Below are 17,508 nucleotides of genomic sequence, written 5' to 3'. Positions count from 1 at the left end.
GGCACTACGTATCACTCATAAAGCGTTCAAACATATGTTTGTTCTTTTATTCCTTTATAGGTTAGTTTATATGCTAGGAGCTACCAGATTCAAGCAAGCCCTCTGACACAAGGGCTATGTGCAATACTGCAAAAAAGAAAAAAAAGAAATCGGGTGGAAACCACCCAATAAGTTCTGGTGCTCACACCTTGCTCTTTTGAGAGCTAAATTCCTTTGTTTGTTTCAAATAGGTCTTTGTTATTCTTATTTAGAGGTTGTATCAGTTTCAATTTTTGTCACTTTTTTAAAAAATTATTATGATTCTTCACAAATGTTTGTTGAAAATAAATTTCCAATCCAAATATTGTGAAATAATATAAAATGTGTTTTATTCACACGATTTGTTGAGGCGTATAGAAGACTCAATGGTCTGTTATGAACATGCTATTGCCAATGCATTTCGGTATCTTGCACCATCTTCAGGGCTGTATGTTCACAATTCACAACATCAATGTATAGCAATTGTAAAGTTAATCAAAAAGTGTTCCAAATTAATCACAAAATATTTCAACATAAAGCGTACATACCAGAATTGCATTTCCAAATTTGTGTATTATTGGTGGTCCGGTTCATAAAGAAAACAAAAGGAGAATTGCAGTAAATATCACCATCCAGTGAGTTTGATTTAAGATTCACCCTGTGATTTACCAATTAGTGCGATTGATTTTACCTTAGCATTCATATTCTGTATGAGCATGTATCCTATCTCCTTGATAGGGATGTCGGAGGTCTGCCTGTACCGCTTATTGTGATCATCTAACCTTAATTAGCATACCAATCCTCAGTTTATTGTACAATTTCTCAGTGCTTACCTCTTGCGTTCTCCTTCTCCAACCCAAACGTCTTGAACCTCCGCTCGCAAATGCGCAGAGTTTCATTGTTTTTAAATGTTACCATGGCGACCCTTCAGGCATCGACCGTCGGCCAGAAGTGGCCGTCACGGCTGTGCCTCGCGTCTCTCTTCCCCATAGAAACCGGTAGGCGGGATGTGTGGTTGCCAAGGTAACATGCACTCAAAGCGATGCCTAATTTCTATGTTCGAACCTTGCTCAATATAAACATAAGTAGGGCTAATCTCTTCACCTTTGTTGTCAAAAGTTGTATATCAGTATGTTTGCAACTAGGTGTAAAGATTAATATAGATCTGTATATTTATTCATAATTGTCGATCCCTAAAAACTCAAGTGAGATTCTTCGGTCCTGTCCACTATTGCAAAATCTGTGTTGTCACCACTTCATACAGCGGTGTGTGAACATCGCAGCAAATTAATCGGCAACTCAAATACAGTTAGTCTAATCTGCCTCTTCAGATACAATGGGCATATTCATGCTGTGATCAATGGGGTGTTGATCCTTAAGCTTAACGCAACCAGAAGGAGTGTTGATCTTTAACCTTAACGCAACCAGAGGGATAGTGTATCCAAACCTACGTGCGTGTGTTGCAAGGTTCCATATCCGGTGATGACCTCAATTTGTAATTCATGACAACAACAGTATAATGAAATGTCAAAATGAATAAATGACATAGGCTACGAACACCAAATGGCGCTCCAACTCCCCTGTCCTCCTTATTAATACAAAGTTTAGGTGCCTCCAACTGGGGCATCTGGGAATGGTGTAAAAACACTGCAATGTTATGTGAATAGTCTTGTATTCCGACTGTAATTTAATATACTTGCTCATATTCTGCTGAATGGAGTTGTGTATCTCCGACACTACGCCTTAACTGAAAAAAGGACGGGTGTGTGTTACAATATCTACCTCCAAGTTTGTTAGTGTTAAACAAAGTTCACGAAACTGGTTGTCATGCCTATGAACATTCAATGACATTCTAATGCAAATTAATGGTCTCTGTTATCGAACCACAATTTTTACTAGATAAGGAGATTGAGGAAAGATAAAAATATATATGTTTAGAGATCAACATATAGCATATAGAATGGTCACACTGCGTCAAATCACTTCTGGCTATTTTTTCACAAGAAACAACCAAAGTTTATCTCTTCGTTTGGTCCTTTGGGGGCCAATGTTCCCAATTTGTCTATCCAAAAGGAGTCTCTGTGGTCTACTCTCCTTTGGACATTTTCAAGTGGTTCTCTTTCTTATTGCTTCCAAGATTTGAAACTTAATTTGCGATAAATTGTGTTTCTTGTCATGCCAATGGCGTGCTATCGCAGAATTCATGTTGTGATTTCGTATGCAAGACTGATGCTCATTCCATCTTACTTTGGCTGTTCGTTTGGATTGGCCCACATAGTACAGACCACAAGGGCATTTGATGGAATAAATTATGTTGCTTGTTGCACAGATCGCAAAGTTGCGGAGTCTTATTTTTTCTCCTGTGTGTGGATGGTTCACAATGTTCCCTTTGAGTACATATCCACAATTGCTGCAGCTTAAACAAGGGTATGTGCCAGTTGTTTTTGTATCTTTCTTGGTGCTCAGATTTCTAGTTTTCACTAACTTGTCTTTGAGATTCTTGCTCCTTTGGTAAGCAAAGATGGGTAATTCTTTGAACAGTGGTTCAACCCTTTCACCCAATGTAAACACTCTCCAATTCTTTTTTATTATGTTGATACAATTGCTTTGTTTAGAATATTTCGATACAAACACCATTGGTGGTGTCCCTTCAGTTTTCTGTCTGGGTTTCAGCAACTCTTCTGTTCTGTACGGTCGCTCACAATTCTTTTCACCCTCAACAACAGCCTGTAGGGTAAGTTCCTTATGAAACTTGGTTGGTGGAAGCTAAGTTTATGAAGGATATTATTTCTGTCAGTTGGTTTTTGATACACATTGGTTTTTAGCCCATAGCGGTGTACTTATGTTCACATCCAAAAAGTGGATTGTCTCTTTCGAAAACTCAAACGTGAATTGGATCCGTTGGTCTATTGTATTCAGATATTGAAAAATGTTTAGTAGATTCTCTTCTGTGTCTTTCCATATACCAAATATATTCTCTACGTAGCGGATCCACAATCCAATCTTCTGTTTCCAAACCTCTTGACTCAAAACGTTGTCTACTTCAAATTCATGCATGAATGCATTCGCATATGATGGTGCCATAGTCGCACCCATACACGTTCCCGCAGTTTGTAGATAAAATTGTTCACTATATTGGAAATAGGAATTCTCTCCAATGAATTCTAATAGAGTCATAATTCATTCTTTCTGTGCGGGAATGTCTTCTTCTTGGAGTAACAACCACTCCTTTGCTGCTCTTCCTTGGTCATGTGGGATTGACGTGTATAAGCTTTTCACGTCTATTGTGAATAGAATGTTGTTGGCATCATGTTCGGAATCTCTGAAGTATTGTAAGAAATGTGTTGTGTCTTTAACGTATGTATTTGTTTTTTGCATCAGTGGCTGCATAAAGAAATCTATATAGATCCCCAATGGTTGTAGTATGCTGTTTGTTCCCTCAACTATGGGTCTGCCCGGTGGTTTGATGAGGTCTTTATGCACCTTGGGTAGTGTAGAGAAGTGTGGAATCTTGGGAAAATTGTTTGTTAAGAATATCTGTGTCTGATGGTTTATCCAACTTAGGTCCTCCGCCTTTGTGAGTAGTTCCTCCAGATTTTGCTTAATTGTGATGGGTGGATCAGAATCTAATTTCGCATAGATACTGGTGTCACTCAGTTGTCTCCTACATTCTTTGTCGTAATCTTTAGTGTCTAGTATCACCAACGCCCCTCCTTTGTCGGCTGATCTAATCGTTATTTTTTCATCTCCATACAATTTCTTTATAAGTTCCAACTCATTACTGGACAAAGCTGCCCACTGCCAAATCCAACACTTTCTGGAAACCCACTCCATCCTAGGGACCAGACAATATGGCTTCCGGAAGGGACATGGCACTGAAACAGCTCTGGTAGATCTAAAGATCAGATCACCCAAATCATGGACGAAGGCAAGCCAGCCTTGCTGCTGCTCCTAGATCTCTCTGCCGCTTTTTATCTGGTTGACCATAAGACTCTCACATGACACCTCACACATTCAGCTAACTTCTCCAAAGAAGCAGCTCTGTGGGTCACCTCCTTCCTCGAAGGAAGAGCCATGAAGGTCTTCTCGGATATAGCAAACGCTAAACCTACCACAATCCACTGCAGAGTCCCTAAGGGATCCTGCATAGCACCCACATTATACAACTTGTTCACAAACCCCCTCTTCGACAAGCTTGACTCTCTTGGTATAGCGTATATGAATTACGCTGACGATACTCGAGTACTTCTACCCCTCTAAGGATCATACTACAAAGATGGCAAGGCACTCCACACAATCTACTCCACCATCCAGGCTTGGATGGTGGTAAATGGCCTCTGCCTCAATGGGGAAAAGACGGAAATCATTATACTAGGCCAAAACAACACCTTAACCAAGCTTGACAAATTATATGCCAACTTTACCATTGACAACTCCACTATCCTTGTATCTACAGCAGTCAAGACGCTGGGAGTATACTTAGACTCCTCACTAACCATGACCAGACAGGTTAGCGCCATCACCTCCTCCTCTGCACACACCACCAAACTAATAAACGCCATAAAACCTTACCTATCCAAACCCAATTGCCTATCAATAGCCAGAGCAACCATTTGGTGCAAAATTAGACTATTGTAATGCCCTTCTGGCAGGTACATCTGATAAAAACCTAAAAAGGCTTCAAGTCACGCAGAACAATGCTCTCTGTGCTGGCCTAAGCATCCCAAGAAGGGAACACATCTCCCAGGCTAGACAATCAGCACATTGGCTCCCGTTCAAAAAACGCATCACTTTCAAAATCCTCACCCTCACACATAAATGCCTCACTCTATCTGCACCCTCATACCTCTCAGAGACTATCTCCAAGTCCTCTTCCACACGTCCCACCAAGACACAATACACTAACCAACTCCACATCCCATGTATCAACAGAGGCGAAGCCGGTGGCTTAGGCTTCCCATATTTTGCTGCCAAACTCTGGAACACTATAGACATCAGAGCAGAAAACTCACTCCCGGCATTTCGTAGGAAACTCAAGACCCAACTCCTTGCGTAGTAAAATGCAACCGTCTCTCTAAATATGTAAAATATCACATGTAAATTTGTAAAATATCATATTGCCTGTTACCAAATGTATCATCATGCATATGTAACTAAGCTATGTATGTAACAAGCGCTACAATGCCCATGGGCTGTTGTGCGCTTTACAAATCTGAATAAATAAAAAAATGTTTCCATGACCTTTGTTTTTAAAGTAAATTTTTTCAAGGTCTTTCATAGTTTGCTTTTGAAAAATCTCAATCGATGGTACATTTATGGGGGGAATAAATCCGCTTTTGCCTCTAAAGTCTTTAAATTCATCTTGTTGTGCCTGTCTTGTCTCAAGCTCTTCTAGCTCTTGAAAAATACATTCAACTTCATTTTTCTTACCAACTTAAAGAGTTCTATCCTGGTGTCGAATAAAGCGGGAATAAAGTTAGCATTGTGCAACATCAAAAGCTTGTTTGCTGCCATTATTGAGAGCGAGTTTATGACATTTGGAAACGAGTGGGGTACCCAAGGGTGCCTGCACAGAATGCAGCTCATGATGGAGCACCATTTCATAATTGTAGGGTAGCTGTATGGAGGGCGCTCAGAGTACAATATCCCGATACGCCAGACATGAATGCGATCATGACGTTCAAGGTGTGTGATAACAAAGACCCTATTGCTTATATTCAAGAGAGTGTTTGCACCTTGAGACTCGTGAACCATGGGACAATACAATAGCTCTCTTTTATCACATATTGTGTCAGGGACTACCCGAGCCAGTGCAGAGAAAATTGAAGATACTGGTGGGGATGGAAGCAAAGTCATGGCCAGAGATTCAGTTGACTATAGTTCATTATTGTCGGTTACTACAAGAGAAAATTAGAAAGAAACTGGAGGAAAGGAAACTGGAAGAAGCGAAGTTGCTTCAGAAAAAACAAAGTTTTCAATGGAAGGGGCCATATTGAGGAGTGGAGAAGGTCTTCTTATACAAGACGCATTCCCAATGGCTGATGGAAGCTTTGCAGGAAGGGGAGAATACAATTATTGGCCATGAGGAAGATGGGGTGTTCCCATAGGAAGAGTGGTTGGGGTTCAAGCTCCAAAAGGAGGAGGGTTCAATGGGGGACAGCCTAGAGTTGCAGGACCACCTCACCCATGTTGGGCATGTGAGAAAATGCAACACATCGCTCGGGTATGTAGAAGCAGGGGAGGGATGTAACAGAATTGGCAGGACCCAAGAGGGGGGACAACCTATCCACCACCATACAGCACTGAGCCACCTGAATATTATGCCCAATATCACACACAGCATCAGACACATGCGCCGCAAATGTAGCCAGCACAACAAGCACTTATGGAAGCACAACAACCCCGGGCTCCGGGAAATGTAGAAAGAAACCCACAGCATTTACAAATACAACAACGTTCTATTTCTGCCTGCGGCGGCTTTCACTTTGAGTCTCCTGTTTTTCACAAAATGGATGCCTCCTACTGCTTGAAATGTGTGACTTTGAGCCTCATTTGCTCAAAAGTTTACATAGGAACTTTCTTAAGAAATATTTTTAAATATATATTTTTGATCATGGCCCATCTTTTGAGCCAATACCATTTTTAAGTGAACTATTCCTTTAAGGTTAGGTTTGACTCGCAGCAAACTATAATTTCTTCCATGGAGGTTTGTCTTTTGTGCCCTTCATTCTTCTTAATTCCTTCTGTCAGCGATACACCTGGCATCTGTCAATGTTCCTTTCTCCTACTGTGTCACATAGCTTCTCTTCATCCTTTTAGTTTTTATAATACACCTCCATTGCCAATAATCTGTTATAGTGAAATTGCCCTGTGTGTTCCCTGTTCCCATGCTCTTTCCATTGCATGTCCCAGCCACCTGCATCCAGATATTGCAGTCCATGTCTTACCTCAGTCCAGTCTACAGGTTTTGTCTAGTTTTGTTACACCATCCTGGTCACTCCCTTACTGCTCTGCCAGTACAGACTTTAGCCTGGATTAGGCTAAATTACCAATATTCCAGACTTCCACTGTTTAAACTCCATGCAAGGCCCACGCTGATCTAACTTTTCTTGTGGGTCCTGACAGATTGTTTGTTTGGGAGTCAGAACACATATCACTTTAAATGCAAGTATATTCCAGTCCCTTCAAAGGTTCCAATGTCTGTCCTACAGCATACAGGGTGGATGAGGAGACCAAGACCAAAGGGGATACAAGCATCCGGAATATCACCTTCAGGGTTACCATTAGATGGCAACTGGAGGGTAGACGTCTTGGCAGTCCTGACTATGTTACAAGCATTGAGCAGCATCTTCGCCTTCCAACAGGCCTCTTTCATTCTTTGAAAGATCCAATTTTAAAATTAGATGATCGATGCCTGGGTCAACCAGATTTTCAGGGAATGCTACAGAACATAATTTGCATCATTTCCTCAGAATTTTGGTCTAATGATAATGTTTTGGCCAAGTCAAAGAGATAGCAGAGCAGCCCTGGGACTGGGAATAGATTAGCTTCTACACAAACAGGCACGTATTCCAGAAGCCGAAATTCATTTCTGATGGAAAATGCATCAGCGGATTTGGTTGGTAACTGATCTCAAAGAGTTAAACAGAGTTATTCTATAGTCTACTTCCAGGAGTACACGAGGCTACAGATTATACGTGTTGCAAAAGTAAGAGATTGCCTAGCATTGATAGCTCTGTAAATGTGTGCTAACTTATTTCTGTGTATTCTCATCTTCCCAAATATCTCTGGCTCATAGTACAAGATTCTTTCTCCAGTTTTCAGCTCCGCTGCGTACGCCTGGACAGACTTCATAAAAAGTGATCCACAGGCCCCTAAATGTTTTTTTGTGTGATTCGTTCTATCTTGTGAGTGTACAATGAGTTTTTGATGCAGTAGGATCCCACATCAAACTCTTAGCCGGTTTCCGTGTCTCTCGGGGTGATTCATGCTTCAATCAGGAGACACGGATCACGGGTTGAATCTCAGGCTTACTCGTTGGGGTTGTTCAGCAAACAAGGACCTTTAGGAGTGGTCCAGTGAGTGGCACATATCACTTCCTGTTCCTTCTAAGTTTAGTTAGGCTGTAAGTGAAGTTGTTATACAAGGCAAGATCACAATTCACGAGTTTGTGAGCATTTGCAGAGTTTTAAGGGATTTTAGGATACGTTGGGGGATTTTGGGGATTTGTTCTTGTATAGTTTGGTGTTGTTTATACCCTCTGTAAAAAAAAGAACAAAACCCTCTGATCTTAGTGGCCCTTTTCCCTCTGTGTTTCCCTAATAAAATTGCAAAAACTAAAAAATCATCCTTGGAACCGTTCATCTCACCAACAAAACAGAAAACACCAAAATATGTTGTTTACACTTTCTCAGATTCCCTGTGTGTTAGTTGTGGTCATATCTGTAAAATACTGTGTACAGTGTACAGTATAATGCACTGGGCATATGTTGTGCCTTGTCCACCAGGTGTGGTTCTATGGATCCTTTTGGCTCTATGGTTCCTTTTTTTTGGCATTTCTGCTTATCTTCGGAAGGGAAATGCATGCTCGCTGCACTAGGAAGGATAGGAGCAGGGAGGAGAGGAGGAGCTGTGTTTCTCTTTGCAGGAAGAAGATGATTCCCCCATGATTGGGGAAGAGGGTGGGAAGTTGGGAACCTCATGGTGTTAGTTGGCGCCAGTTCACTGGCATGGGTCATGCCACACTGCTGGACTTCTGAGTCAGCAGGAGGCATTGGGGTGGTCACAGGTGGAGGAGCAGAAGAGGAGGCAGGGTCATTGGAGGACTTGTGAGCCAGAGGCAGAAAATGCAGGTCCTCCGGTGGAGGCTTCCATGCAGGCAGTGTTAGTACCACCTCTGGTGAAGGCCCCCACTGAAGCAGGGCCTCTGGTGGCACAGGAGGGCATGGAGGTGGCACAGGAAGAGGACATAGGCACTTTCCTCGTGTAGCAAGAGAAGGTAATTACTGCACACACCCTGGAGTACATTGACATTGTTCCTGGCTGGGTGTGGGCCATTGCAATCTTTGACCTGCCACCAGGGGTGACTGTCAAGAGTGACAGGTTTTTGCATGGTGGAGGGCTGTGACAAGAAAGTGTGGTGGGGCAGAGAAGCAAGGACCATGCCTAGGGCATGATTCACATGGCAAATCAGTCCTGCACCACCACTGTCTCCACCAGCGAGCCAGCTGCCACTACAGCCCCTTCCAGTGGTGGTGATGCAGGTGCTATATCTACCAGGACCAGGTAGCAGCACAATATCATTGAACATGCTTTGCCTGGCAGCAGGGATCATCCACACCTTCCCATTCCGTGCAAGTGGCACCTGCAACTGTGGCCAGCAGAAGGTCCCTGTTGCCAGTAACACCAAAATAAGCGGTTGGAGGCAGCACACCACTGACAACGCCTGCATTTGGGCAGAAACCTCCGGTCCCGCATCACGTACTCCTTGCATTACCTGGTGCCTCGAAGCTGGATTCCATGCCATTTGAGGCTGCTGTGGAGAGGTATTTTCTGCAAACCTATCCGTCCATCCTGTAGTTGGCTGTGCAGTGGGGAAGAATTTAGGCAACCATGATTGAGTGATTGTCCGCTTGAGAGTCTCCCCATACATTACAGTGGCAGAGTTCTGTTGGAGAGCCCAGGCCCAAGACATTCCGGGAGTCACAGAGCTCTGTGGCAGAGCCTGGGAACATAGGGGTGGCAGTGCTCTGAGGTAGAGCCTGAAAACGTTTAGCAAGTGGTGGTTGCGATTGTGAGAATAGAGAAGGCCTCAAAAACAGTATTGGCACAAAAGGCAATAGCACCCACCACAAAATGACCCACTCCCCTTTTCAGTCACTGACATACAGTGGTTAATAAGTGTTCATCATCATGGAAACTGGTGTGTTGACTATGGGTAGATGTTGTTCCATCATCTTCCGCAATTTGAAATGTAAATTTTCATAAATGTCAATTGCTCAATATGTGGCAGTGGGAGGCTTCTCATGCAGTTAGAGACAACAGCCGGCTGCACTATAACTTTTCAACTGCACACCTGCAGTGGAGAGCACAGAAATTCAATAGACATACCACTTGCAGTACCAATACAGTACTAGGTCATCATTCCTTCTCATAGATGAAGTGATCAGTAGATAGGCATCAAGAGCCTGTTCAGCTGATGGTCCACTGTCTGTTCACCTGGATGACAGGTCTGTATTCAAGATGCCCGGGCCACTGAAGAGGGTGTCTCAGAACATCTTCTCCTCTCCCTGTAGGCTACATCTGAATGGCTCTGAAAGCTTTCAACAGATGTCAGTGATCCACTGCCCATCGATATTGTCAATCTTGAGCTTGTCATTCCCCCGCCACATAATCCATTTTGAAACCAGATCTATTTCACTCTCTCTTATCACCTCTGTTTTCACATTCAGCCTCACCAGGAGGCTGCTTTGCATTAAAGAAACTAAGAGAAAAAAGTAAAGCAATGGTGCAGATGTTGAAACCCAGGTTGCTCAGTTGGTCCTTTTGACTTCAAAATGTCTTTATTTGAATTGTAGGCAATACCAGTTCACAATTAAGGTCGATCACTGGAGCAGAGCTTCAAACCCAGCTCACAAAGTTGCTCACTTTTTTCAAAGTTGAGTGTACGATCCTCTACATTGTCAAGCATGTACAAGCACATGCAAGCTAAAACACAACACGATATGTCTCTGCACCAGGCTTCATCTTGGGAATGCTGTTGAGTGCCTATGCTGCCGAACAGTAGATAATGTGGCATGTTTAGTATGGCTAACCTTATGCATAGCCAATGTAGTTTACTTCCTAAACCACGCAATGGAAAGAGTGGAGAGGCTTAGTATATTTGCTTTTAGGCGTATTGGTAATGGAAAGAAATTAATAAATGTGTGGGAGGCAGCTCACTGAGACACACAGGGTGTCATGGCAAATGGCACATTTTGAGTCACCGATATTACAGATGGCAATGACAAATAATGTTCACTGTTCACTGTATCATTATATCAGAGATGTTTTCTAAGCTCAAATTGACGCTTCACATAGTAACATTATTTTTAAGGGACAGAAGGTTTGTACATTATAGAACAACAAAGAAATATGCAATGCTTATGCAAATGAACTACGAAGGGCCATAGTACATCAGGTAATTTAATGGCAGATTCACAAAAGAGCCTGAAAGTGGGTCCCCTGTCTCAGTGGAGGGGCCGCTGGGTGAGCGGGGCGCCAGGCGATGGAGAGGCGGGAGAAAAAGGCGGCTGCTGGAAGGAGCCAGCAAGGAAGGGGAGTGGGTGTGGAAGGCACACCCCAGAAGAATAATGAAGGCAAGGGGGGGGTCAATGGCGGGTGGTCAGTGGCTCAGAGGTGGAAGGTTAAAGGGAGGCAGAGGAGCCATGAAAAGGCATCAGCTTTTCTGCTCCTTCAGCCTGCACGTCAGCGCCGCTGATCAGTCCTGGATCGCCACCGTTTCCTGCCACCAAGAGCCACAAAGGAGTTCCCTGCTGCCTGCGACCCAGGATTCTCTTTTGCCAGCCCTCCCACCCTATGTAAAGTGGAGAGGGGGGCGCAGGCAGGTGGGTAGGACATGTGGCCATTGATTTGCCCCTCCCAGTGGACCCTAAGGCCGGTACGGTGCAGTGATGAGGGCACAGCCTCCCTCTCACTGAGTGGATTTGGGCCGGTCTGGGTCCAACAGGGATGGTACCAAGGGGGGGCAGGGTCAGGAAGCGGGTGGTGTTGGACAAGAAAGGGTGCCTCTGTGGGATCACCCCTCCCAAATAGGGTATGGCGGGGAGGTACACGCTGACAAAGGGGGACCTCACCAGTGTACAGCGCCCACGGGGGCGGCAGGGGTGGTTCTACCTGGACCAGCTGCCACATGGTAAAAATAATGATGTATGCTTACAACTTGATGTGTGTTTATGATAACATTTTCTTAACTTAGGGTCACGTTTATGGAAGCTGTGTAATTAAGGTTTTAGTTATGTTCAAAAATAAATGTGGCCAGTTTTAACAAAAGAACAGGTGTGGTGGTTTCTTGGCATCCCGGCACTTTCTCCCTGCAAAGCCCACGGACTGTGGGCTTTTAAAGTGAGAAGTGTCGAGACAAGCTCTTAAATAGTAGAATATGGCAGATATGAATGTGAGGAATGAGGTAGGCTGTGCAGAGTCCAGATGATCTCTGCCCTCTGAACGGCTTTCTTTCTTAGAAGGTGTGGTAATGTCAAGAAAATGCAATCCTTATATGATAATAAAGTTTAAACAGGCGTATAATTCATGTCATTTATTTTTTTAACTTGTTTTAACTTGTTTCTAAGATCCGAGAACAAAACCGTCAAGATACAAAATCTGCAGGACCTCAATCCCAACTTTTGGCTTCTGTCATCAATGAAAAAAGCAGGAGCCCAGTAAGTAAATTACAGTCTGCATTAAACGGTTTAGGTCTTTATGACCAAAAAAATGTGACCTTTTCCTATTTCACCAAATTGTTTTTGGTTGTTTTTTGTTCGGATTCCCTCCACCTTATCCTGTTCCCTCACCACACCCCACACATACATTTCTTTAATTTTGACTGAAATTCAACAAACAAAACGATCCAAAAATGTGGTCAAATAGAAAAGGTCAATTTGACCTGCAATCAAGTAGAGCCATTAAACTGATTGAAAACAATGGCGAGGGGCTTGCAATGTGTTGTTCATGTAATGAAAATATATATACACGGATTCAGGGAGTCTGCATTAAACTAGAATGAAAGTGCATACTTATTGAAAGTTGGTTGGCAAATGCTTAAAATGGGAAATTAAACTGACAATGACCTTTCCAACATCACCATAAAAGGTAACAAGTAACATAAATATCATTTGAGTATTTAGCCTTTTGCTGATCAATTTGGGCCCACCGTCAATTTCTACAAATATCATGAAAGTATTGCAATATATATTTTTTGTACTTCACAACTAGCATGTGTTAACATTAGCCAATTTACTTTGCTCTAACGTGAGAGTTTATTCACACAAACGTGTTCTGGACTTCAATTTGGGCCTTGCTCACGTGCAAGTGAAGAGGAAACCCGAAGTCTGCAAGTACGCGTGCTCACCTGAGTGAATGGCCTTGTGCACGCAGATAACCTGCTCTGAATCGATGAAGTAGCTCACTAGCAGGCGGCAAGGTACTATGCTGTGAGTACGGAGGGCATACGTGCTTTGCTTGACATTCAATATGGAATCATACAGAGTAAAATAATTAATGAATCTTTTGTAACCCACTTAAGGCCAGAGACCAGTCTATAATCGCGGGACCAGGATTCGAACCCGTGATGCTCTGCGCTGACTTGTTTCAAAGACAAACGCATTGCCCCTGAGCCGTCCGCCCATGTCTATCTGCCGGCCCATCAGAGTAGTGATTGAAGGATGGTACAGTACAATTGGACGCAAGAAATGCTCCCCTATAGAGTATATCGCTACGCTGCTGCTATGTTTTTGGACGTTTTCTGAAGTGCAGGTGATTTTGTTATGATCTCAGGTTTAAAGCATTATACCCATTGGGAGATCAGATTGGAATTAGTTGCCCCTAGGTCTGGCAGGTGTCGTAATTCACGTAGAAGCTGTGTGTATCGTACAAAGGCTTTAAAATGTACGAGGGGACTCAACTGGTAGCTAATAGAGATGTTTTAGGGCTGGTTTTATGTTGTGCCATTTTTGGAGGACTAAGTATAATCTAGTGACCTGATTTTGAATTCTCTGAAGTCTGCATCAGCATGTTAGGCAATCCACATGAGTATGAGAGTGGGTGCAAGTGAGACTAAGAGTGAGTGGATGTATGAGTGCAGCTCCTCGTGCGTTTTAGAGCGGGTCCGTGCATGTGAGAGTGGGTTTGTGTATCTGAGAGCAGGTATGTTTGTGTGAGAATGGGGCATGTATGAGTGAACAGGTGTACATGCACACGAGAGCAGTGATGTGTGAAATATTGTGTGCTGTGGAACTGGTGAAGGGCCTGCATCATGTTTTTGTGGCAATGCAGGCATACAGTATGGGCACAGGCAAGTGGGGCAATATGAAACATTTTACTGTGACAATACGGGAGTATGTTGTGGGTAATATCAAAGTCATTTAAATAAGGCACAACCAGCTTGAATATTTGGTCTTACAGTGGCAGCCGCATACTGGCATATATTTGCCACAGCTAGAATTAATATGTTGTGGCAGTTGTGATACTCGCATGCACTGAGCACGGCCAGCATCAATGTCGTCTTATATGTTGGCCTATGTTGGGCATAGCCAACTTGAAGTGTAATTGCAGTGCATACTGAACTATATTGGGTGCAGCCAGCATGGAAATATATTCTTACAGGGGAATACTGGTATATATACCCAGCATGAATGTTTTCTTACAGGGCCATGCTGGTATATGTTGGGTACAGCCAGCAAGAAAACGAATTCTTACAGTGGCAATTCTGGTATACATATGTCTTTTAAGCACAATGCTGACATATATTGTTGATGTAGGCCACATTTTATTTCTTCGGGTATAGTCTGTATGAAAATGTTTTCTACTATGTGCCACTGTATTATTAGCATGGATACCTGGCATCTCTTCCGTGTTTTCAAGTGTTTCCATAGAGAACCAGTTGTAATATAAACAGCTTTTTAAATCATTTTTCAAAGGATTTGTGCTGTGAAGAGCACCATTTGAAGCAATCCACTACTCCAAATTGATTTGGACATGCTCTCTGCACGTGTGCCAGTTCAGGTAAATAGTTATGCCTCGAAAACAAATCACCAGCCACCACTGTGCTCCTTACCACCTACTAATGTGTCAAATACAATTGGGAAACATTCAGAGAGAAGTATCTACTGCTTGTCATGATGAAATCCAAATGAAAAGGAAATAGAATTAAATGTACACTGCAAGCCTTTTATGTTCTGAAGAGTGCCACTGATGATTTTATTTTTCTTGTAAAACTTAGAGGGTGCCAAGAAGAGATTTGCATTCAATCTAAGCACAGCTTCCACTGCCCTTATTTCAAATCTTCACAGTTTAAAGGCGAGGCACAGAAAGGAAGCAAAAAGGCTAAACAGACCACTTTGTGATACTTATAGACGTCCTAACAAAACCTATGTAATTCCAGTTAGGAAAGCTAAAGAAAATAACAAAACTATTATTGCATTTACAACTAAAGGTCCTTATTCTATATAATTTGTTCGAGGGGATTGGTCCTCCGACGTATTCCATATCTATGACAGGTAATCACCACAGCTGTGCTGCTTCGGAAACTTTTTTTGGCGTCTGCGTCTTGCGTCGATGACGTTGATGCGCCGTCGTCGAGGACCTCCGACGACGTCCGACGTCATCCAATGTGATAAGTAGGACGCACGACGCCCGTAGCCTCAGTTCCGTTTTTTCCGCGAACGTGTTGCTTCGTGAATCTCGGTTAACGCCTCGACTCTTTGGAGTTCTGTTCTTCTCGGTTCTTCGAACCTGTTCGTTTTTGTGAGAAAATCCTTCGTGTGAAGATGTCTTCTACTTCGTCTTCGACCCCGCGTCTGGGCTTCAAGAAGTGCGGGGAGTGTGGGTCCAAGATGTCGGTGACGGACTCGCACAACGCCTGCCTCTGGTGCCTCGGGGAGGCCCACGACACGGATGACTGTATCGACTGCCAGTCGCTCACGTCCAAAGCCTTACGTGAACGTAAGAAGAAGTTGTCGGTAGGTCGGATGTCCAAGCCCCGGAAGTCGAAGTCTGTGGGGCTTTCGACAGATGATTCGAGAGGTGACTCTCCGCGACATCGTCGGAAGTCTCGTGGGTCTCCTTCTAGGAGTCAGTCTCGCCACTCCTCGGCCTCTTCGAGGCATTCTCAGAAGCGCTGACAGCAGTCATCTTCCAGGTCATCTTCCGAGGACTCTGCCCGGCACGTCGCTTACCCCACCAGCCGTGCGACGCCAGAGGAATGGGCTTCCTTCGGGAAGAAAATGCTGGCGATTCTCGAGTCGCAGGGTACTAAGCCGTCCGCGCCCCCGAGTGGGGTCGGCCGTGAGAATTCGAGAGACACCGCTCGCAAGAGTGGTCGGCACGAGTCACGGGAGAGGTCCCGTTCGGACAAGGGGACTCGTTCTCGACGTACCCATTCCAGGTCCCGGTTCTCGACGCGTTCGAGACCGTGTGCACCTGTGATGTCTTCGAGGAAGACATCGATGTCTGAGGCGTCGAGGGCGTCGACAGGCTTTCTCAAGGCTCCGGCTCCGAGGAAGTCGTCGAAGCCGTCAACGCTCAGGTCGTCGAAGGACACGCTCGGAGCTCTGGCTTCGAGGACTGTGTCGACGCCGCCGATGCTGGCGGTGCTGCATCTGACGTCAACGCCGATTTACTCGACGTCGACGCCGATCCTCTCGGCGCTGATGCCTGTTCTCTCGACGCCAGCACCGATTCACTCGACGCCCTCGACGCCCTCGACGCCTTTCGAGGTCGGGGTGTCGGAGGTACCCCGTGGCACGGGGGAACCCCCTAGGAAGGCTCTGGTTAAGAGCAAGGACTCTCGGGTGCCTTCTTTTCGCCACCTAGAATATATTTCGGAGGTGGTTGTCCTTAGAGTTCGTCCTTATTTTCTTCCGAAGGTGGTTTCGGAATTTCATTTGGCACAGAAGGTTGTTCTTCCGGCATTCTATCCTCCTCCGCATCCTGGTAAGGAAGAGGAGAGGCTCCATAGGCTTGATCCTAGGAGAGCTTTAAGCTTTTATGTTTCACGCATGTCCCGGTTCAGAGTGGACGATCAACTCTTTATTGGTTACGCTGGAAAGCGTTTGGGACAGGCTGTGACGAAACAGACTTTATCTCGCTGGATTATTTTGGCCATCTCGGAGTGTTACCGCTTGGCGGGTAAGGACCCGCCGGCTGGCTTGCAGGCCCATTCTACCAGGGGTATGGCTGCATCTACTGCCCTGCAGAGGGGTGTCCCTATTCGCAACATCTGTGATGCAGCCACCTGGGCTTCTGTACATACATTTGTACGTCACTATTCCCTCGATTCCATCCGAGGACAGGATCTGGCCTTTGGCAAGGTGGTCCTTTGCTCTGCTATTTGATTGGCAATTCTAAATTTTGATTCTAAATTCTTTCCCTCCTCCTTGCTCTGGTACTGCTTTGGGAGTCTGTCATAGATATGGAATACGTCGGAGGACCCAATCCCCTCGAAGAACAAGTTACTTTCTTACCTGGTAGCGTTCTTTCGATGGGCTGGTCCAACAACGTATTCCATATCGCTCCCTCCCTGCCTTCCCCGCTGCAGAATTTCTTTTGCGATTGCAGCTTACGTTCCACAAGGCTTTGTGTCTGACTGGCAGTTGACTAATGTCACACGTTCTGGGGGAAAAAACTACAACTGAGGCTACGGGCGTCGTGCATCCTACTTATCACATCGGATGACGTCGGATGTCGGAGGAGGTCCTCGACGACGGCGCATCG

At 44.5% G+C, this 17,508-nt stretch overlaps 1 protein-coding gene across 5 annotated transcripts in view; it reads left to right on the top strand.

The window, feature by feature from the left end:
• The window catches only part of ADD2 (adducin 2), a 573,955-nt gene that overhangs the window by 378,720 nt on the left and 177,727 nt on the right, over positions 1–17,508 (top strand). For all 5 annotated transcript variants that reach the window (XM_069617650.1, XM_069617649.1, XM_069617648.1 and 2 more), the window contains one exon: positions 12,369–12,458. In XM_069617650.1, the coding sequence (XP_069473751.1) occupies positions 12,369–12,458 (90 nt within the window). The remainder of the gene's footprint in view (positions 1–12,368; positions 12,459–17,508) is intronic.

The sequence above is a fragment of the Ambystoma mexicanum genome, chromosome 10 (assembly GCF_040938575.1).
Source record: "Ambystoma mexicanum isolate Mex_15411 chromosome 10, UKY_AmexF1_1, whole genome shotgun sequence".
Taxonomy (NCBI): Eukaryota; Metazoa; Chordata; class Amphibia; order Caudata; family Ambystomatidae; genus Ambystoma; species Ambystoma mexicanum.
Note: the sequence above shows the minus strand (reverse complement) of the source record. Positions and strands in the feature narration are given on the sequence as shown.